Source organism: Spinacia oleracea, chromosome 3 (genome assembly GCF_020520425.1).
Source record: "Spinacia oleracea cultivar Varoflay chromosome 3, BTI_SOV_V1, whole genome shotgun sequence".
Lineage (NCBI taxonomy): Eukaryota > Viridiplantae > Streptophyta > Magnoliopsida > Caryophyllales > Amaranthaceae > Spinacia > Spinacia oleracea.
This window is the reverse complement of record NC_079489.1, coordinates 10,129,835-10,136,982: the sequence shown is the minus strand read 5'-3', so window position 1 is coordinate 10,136,982 and position 7,148 is coordinate 10,129,835. Positions and strand designations below refer to the sequence as shown.

The 7,148-nt window shown below is 36.0% G+C and overlaps 1 protein-coding gene across 1 annotated transcript; it reads right to left on the bottom strand.

Moving 5' to 3' along the window:
- Positions 1–4,135: 4,135 nt before the first annotated feature.
- On the bottom strand, positions 4,136–6,727 carry LOC110779250 (probable inorganic phosphate transporter 1-3). Its single transcript, XM_021983779.2, has one exon. It carries the CDS (start codon positions 6,115–6,117, stop codon positions 4,324–4,326), a length of 1,794 nt encoding a protein of 597 aa, XP_021839471.1. The 5' UTR covers positions 6,118–6,727; the 3' UTR covers positions 4,136–4,323.
- Positions 6,728–7,148: the final 421 nt, after the last annotated feature.

Below are 7,148 nucleotides of genomic sequence, written 5' to 3'. Positions count from 1 at the left end.
CTTAAAGTCTATAATGTAGCATCCCTGGACTGATTTAGTTTTCTTTTAAAGAGAATTAGTTTACTTTAAGAAATATTACGTTTACTTTTGTACAATTTTCATTTACTTCAAGTCTATAATCTAGCAACCCCTGACTGACTTAGTTTTCTTTTAAAGAGAGTTAGTTTACTTTAAGAGATATTAAGTTTACTTTTGTACAATTTTCTTTTACTTCAAGTATATAATATAGCAACCCCTAACTGACTAACAACCTGCGACAACAACCCAATCGCAACACCCTATGACATACTGCAAGCTTAGAAAGTCCACAGTACGTTCGGATCCGCCTTAGATCATACTAACTAGGATATAAAATAAGGTATATGATTTCAGGATCTCACTTTTAGGTGATAGGCAAAGTGTATTGAAATGTGTGTTGAAATTCATGACCATAGGCCATGTATTTATAGGAAAATAGGAAAACCCTAGAAGCCAAAACCCTAGAGTAATTTAGGAAAGTTTAGCAAAATATTCCAAAAACCAAAACCCTAAACACCCTAGGGTTGGCCGGCTGTTTTGCTTTTATAGCAAGCAAACCGACCAACCTTGGCCTGCACGCAAAAGCCCAGCCGCAATGGCCAAGCAACAGGCACAGCAGCGCGGGCCTGTGTGCAAGGCCAGCAACGCTAGCCTTGCTTGCTTGGCGCGCTGGCCCATCGAGCTAGGCGTTGCGCTGCGGCCCATCGAGCGATGGGCCATTGTACCGTCGCTTGTTTCGTGCTTCCGGTTCGTTTTCCAATTCCGTAAAATATTTCCGCTTCGAACAATATTTACGTTTCCGATAATATTTCCGATTTTGACAATATTTCCGATTCCGATAATATTTCCGATTCCGGCAATATTTCTATTTCCGATTCCGACAATATTTCTATTTCCGATAATATTTCCGATACGAACCATATTTCTGATTTTCCGTTTCCAGTATTTCTATTACCAGCAATATCTTCGATTTCGGTAATATTTATATTTCCGTTATGAACCATATTTTCATTTCTGGTAATATCTTCATTTCGGAAAACATACTTTCTCTGCCTTTTAACAATTCGTTTAGCTCCCACTAAGAATAGTAATTTCCGACTATCCATAATTAGAGTATTTTATTTAATATAATATTCACCTAAATATTTGATCTGTTCACGTACTATTTGTGTGACCCTACGGGTTTAGTCAAGAGTAAGTTGTGATATTAATAACATTCATTCCATTTGAACTGAAGCGACCTCTAGCTAGACATTCAAATCACTTGATCTCACTGAACAATTAACTTGCTTAATTAATACAGAACCACATTTATTAGACTTAGCATTAACGCAAACTTGGACAAATGGCATTATTTCATTCATAAGGTGAAGGAGAATGAAGAGGAGAAAGATGAATATACGGACACTCAATTGATTGGCAACTAAAGTAAAGGAAAACACGAGATAATAGGCAAGGGTTTTATCCATATTGATTGGCGGCGTTAATATCATAAAACGCCGCTAACTAATAATTAACATGGATTAGAGGTGTTATACCACCGCCAGTGAATGCTTCCCGTCTGCTATTCATTATACCATTTTACCATTTAATTAAAGGCGTTCTAAAACAAACGCCGCTAATGGGTAGCAGAAAATTAATGTTTTTCTACTAGTAACTAAATTTAACTTATAAAACTATGATATCTTCAACATTTTGTGTGATGTTAAGTTTCTCAAGTCTTGTGTTCAACTTATACAAAATCATGTTCAACTATTTTTTTTTATTTTTCTACCGGAAAGAAAAAGTTAGTTCGTCAACAATAGTAACAGTAATAAGAAAGCAGTACAACACCAAACAGAAGCACCAAACATCGAGCCAAGGCAAGTATTGTTCACCAAACAGCGAGCTCACACGCGCAACTAAAGAAAAAAATCTTTTAGAAATGGAAGAAATGGGATTCATACAGGCTGCAAGACTTGAAGCAAAATTGAAGGCAGAAGCAACGAGAAAATAATCTGCACAAAAGGAAGCAGATAGAAAGATAAAAGAGCCACCTAAAGCGAAAAAATATGAAGCAAAACTCACATTCATTCATCAACGCAGATAGTATTGAAGCATTATGGGCATTAATTTCAGCAAGTATAGCATCAATTAAAACTTTGCTTGTAAAATCAGTAACAAAGCATAATGTAGAAACAGAGGAAGCCATGACTAAGATATCAATCAAAAAAATTGAAGGTGAAAGCTATGCATGACGGAAAAAAACGAAGAGGAAAAAGAATTTTTTTTTTTGATTTGAAAACAAGCGTGATAAAAAGCAAAGACAAAAGAGAAAACAATTTTAAAAAAGAAAAAGAGGAAATAGAATGAGGCGCTAAAGAAGGGTGAAAATTATTAGGTGCACCAGGGTGCACCGTGCATCCAAGGTTATTTTTATTCACACTAAAACTGCTAAAATGACGTAGTTTTAGCTCATATGCATGCAAAGATGTGTACGTGCATACTTGTCTGGCCAAAAATTTGGGCCTGGTAATCTAACTGTGATGTGGGTTTTATGGCCAACAAAGGCCATTCATCTCCGACTCTTTCATATTGGTTCTCCTTTTTTTTAAGGCGTTTTTTCTCTCATCGTTCATACAGAGATGTTTTAGGTTGGTCTACTATTCGGACATAATTAACCTAGTTTCCTAATACTCTTTTCAAACAAAACAAGATATGATGGAACGTCGAAAGTTGAAAGTTTTACCATATCAATTAACCAACTACTACTCTTATTGTGAATAGCTTATACGGTCAACATTTACACACATGTCAATTCAATTGTTTAACTATTAATAAATGTAAATAAATATTACAGAGTAGTAAAATTGTAAAAAACAAATTGATATATGTTATGAAAGCATACATCAAAATATAGTTCACAGGATTGCTTTTGTTTTTAATATGTTATTAAAAATTATGGTCAAAGTTAGTACTTCAATAACGCATCTGTTATTCTGAATGGAGGGGGGTTATTTGATACTTTGTATACTAATCTTATTCATTCACATCAATAACGCAACTTGGATGAACACATGCAACCCATCTCCTATTTTTCTCTCTCCCTCTCATCTTATAGGTAAATTTGTTGGTTGTTTCAGTAAGAAAATAGACTAATTTCTTCAGAAATTACACTGTTTTAGCTTTTTCTCTTAATTTAACTCATTTATTGTTTCATAAATTCTACAAATATGTACAGTATGTTGGGTTTCTCGTGATCATTGATAATTTTTTTATGCGGGATCGCAACCGTCATTCATTTTTCTTGTACACTCGAATGAATCAAGGGAAATTATTCTCGAGCCTACAATCGTTAGGACCTCTGTCTGGAAAGGATGTATTTTTCAACAACATATATGCAAGACGTTCTATAGTGCAATATCAATTTATCGACCGTAGTTTTAATTTGATGAAGAAAGCATTTATTTAATTCAATATCTATGCATTTGTTAGATCTATATTTCTCTTGTAGATGTCGTACATATGATTCTTTATTAATGGATTAACTTTACGTTAAAAAAAACAATACATAATTTTTTAATTCGCTATAATTGATTTTAGTATAAATTCAATAAAAATTTGTGGTAACAACAAAGTATAAATGATGAAATTTGTATCGATTAAATATTTATACTTTATTGATACTCATACTGTTCTTAAATAATTTTTGTACAAGGATGTTCTTGTTTTTATCTTCCTACATTTATTTATTCCCTTAATGGTAATGAAATTTCTCTGTTTTACCTTTTTTTACCCCACACTCATATTGTCATATGGAATATTATTATTAAATAATACTAATGTCACAGTAAACAACTTTCTCTTGCTTAATTACCTAAAAAGTTAAAAATAAAAAATAAAAAATTAAAAAAATTAAAAAAATTAAAAAAACCACATCCTCCTCTAACTCTCCAAATTTCTTTGGTTTGTATTGTTACAATAAGTAGGAATTTCGTTTAAGAATGGAGGGAGTAACATGATCACCATGAATTTACATAAGTTGCTCTTATGTACTTATTGTTAAATTTAGTCACTGATATTTGATTACTCCGTACTAATTTTGGAAAAAAAAACCAACCAATGTACAAAGTTAGAGTATCAAAGTTTTCGTTGCATTCATAATTCATCAGCTACTTTTAGTAGCAAATCAAATAGTTCAATACAAAAGTGAAAAGCAAAAAGAATTTGAACCCAACTAATCATTGGCGCTCAATACAAACAAAAAAACCAAGTTAATACAAACAAATTAAAAAAATTGGAACAAAAACCAAAGAATGAACATGATCATGCAGATCCCTTGTGTTCATCCTCAACTTCGTCCACCTCGACCTCACCAGCTAACTCTTCAAGAGACTTACCCATCGATTCGGGTACCATAAGAGTGCAGAGCATACCAATGAAGTTGATGACACCAAGCACGATAAGGGACTTACTCTTTCCAATACCCGCTGGATAACCGTGATCTCTCTTTGCTGGATTAGGATCTTGTGAGGCGTACACAAACCCAAAGGCTCCTACTATGGCCCCGGCTTTTCCAGTTGCTGCGGATATACCATGACAGGTAGACCTCAACCTAGCTGGGAATACCTCAGCCGGTACCACGAAAGTGGTTGCATTAGGACCAAAGTTGGCAAAGAAGAAGGTGAGCCCATACATTATAATGAACCCAATACGGTTCTCCTTCTTACTCCAGTAATTGTAGGGGAATGCAATAGCAAACATGAAAACAGTCATGAAAAAGAATCCCATCATTTGGATCCACCATCTTCCAATTACGTCTATGAAAGCAACAGTGAACCAGTATCCAGGGACGGTACCACAAAGAGCGATCAGTGTTTGAGCTCTTGCAACCATATACACCTCCCTGATAGCATTCATTTCTGCTGCTGGTGGAATCCAACCAACAGAGGTAAAAAGATCCTTTTGGAAAAGATTTTGACTGTAAAATGCAATGTCGAGTAAGAACCATGTACTGGTGGTTCCTAGGAGGCGAACACCATATTGGCGAGCAAATTCTTTTGTGAATAGCCCAAATTGGTTTTGTTCAGTTTTACCTATTTTGTCAACCATCTCCTCCTCGGCTTCTATTTCAGTCTTGAGGACTTTAGACATGTCTGAAGCAGCCTGCTTAGCATTTTTGGCCACAAGGGCAGTGTACCTAGCAGTCTCGGGCATTTGCATACGCCAGTAGTATGTTGTAGCAGCAGGAAAGGCTCCAAACATCAAGACAATACGCCAAATGTAGTCACATTCTGGTGGAAGGGAGGCAACCGCATTAACTTTGAAAGGGGGAGGCTTGAATTTGGCCTCAAATGCGGATGCAACTATGAGGGAAACAACCCCACCAGCCAAGATACCCATGCCTTGCATAGCAAAGACAGCGGCGATGAAGCTACCACGAGTCTTCTTGTTAGCATACTCGGACATGATGGTGGCAGATAGAGGGTAATCTCCTCCAACACCAAATCCAAGCCAGAAACGGAAGAAGCAAAGGGTAGTCATAACACTCTTGGCAGTGCTCCCAAAGGAAAGACCAGAGGCGATGGACATGCAAACCATCATAACCAAGGTGATACCGTACACCTTCTTCCTCCCCATCTTGTCTCCGAGCCAACCGAAGAAGAGTTGGCCTGCTAGAGTACCGCAAAGTGCTACTCCACTTACAGCAGCAGCGACGTTAATAGGCAATGCACCGGGCTTACTCGATCCAGGAACATTATAGTAAATGCGACCAAGAAGCTTGGTCAACAAGGAGATGCAAAACAAATCATATGCATCTGTGAAGAAACCCATACCAGCAATAATGATTGCTGTGAAATGGTACCATTGTGTTTTTGCCACATCAAGTGCTTTTAGCACTTCTAATTGTTGTCCTTTCACCATGATTAACAAGTTTGAGTTTGATTTGTGTAGAAAATGGAGGGAAGAAAGACAAGTATTTATATGAAGAATATGTGTACAAATTCTCCCGGAATCCCCTCCGTAATCTAATGAGCATATACTTTTTCGCAACAAGTCAACCAATACTTTATAAGTAGAAACCTTTATATACATGTTTGATGAATTCAAGTATAGCATCTTTGGTTAAACTAATGATAAACTTCTTAATCAACCAGTAAGCTGCCGGAGCATTAGATAATATACTCCGTAGTTCTCTTTCTTTTTTTTCATTTTCTATTTGTGTAAGGCTTTTGGATAAAGTCACAACAAATGCAAGGTTCAACACTCTCTCATACATTTCATCAAACACCTTATGTGCATCCCCATTTAAGTTACATTTCTCATAAAAGAGTCATACAAACTCAAACAGTCAAACCCATAATCATATGTCCTCAATCACATATTTAACAAACAAACCATGCAGCAAACAATTGACATTATATCTTTATTGCTATAAACTCAAATACTCACCAAAAGAAAAGGAAGCGAAAGAAATACGGAGTATTAAAATCCCATTAATGTAATGCCTGAAACTCGGCTAAAATGAGTGAGTTAACAATGGAAGTTTCATTTGCAACTGAATTCTTTCAATTTGGGTTGAAATTTGAAAGCCAAGAGGATTTGATTAATTAATTTGAGAAGTGGAACATAAATCAGAGGAGAATCGAGAAACGAATGTAAAATAAGAAAAGGAGGGAAATTGAACGAGAAAGGGAGGGAAAGGCTTCATTTGAGGTCACATGAGGGGCACGTGGGTGTGTCAACTCTGGGCAACGGCCAGATTCGGCTAAAGTGATCATTTACGACTGGGAATGACAATGGGTAGGGTCTGGGTAGGGCCCGAACCCGAATCTTAATTTTTTGACCTATACCCTACCCTTACCCTTACCCTATAGGGTCTAGAATTACAAGACTCTTATCCGGACCTTATGGGTCCAGTAGGGTATGGGTAGGGTCTAGGGTCCGGAGCGGGTCCGTATGGCCTATTTTTTTTATAACTTTTTTCAATTTTTTTTTATATCCAACCATATGTAATGCACAAAAAAAAAATACAAGAAAAACGATTAATTTGATATTTTAAAACAAATAAATCCTAGTGCCCCAAATCATCCTTGTATTTCCTTAAACATATTACAATTTAATGTACTAAGGTCACGAATTAAAAAAAA

Coding starts and splice junctions, on each gene's coding strand:
- LOC110779250 (XM_021983779.2), bottom strand. CDS start 6,117: ATGCTATACTTGAATTCATCAAACATGTATATAAAGGTTTCTACTTAT.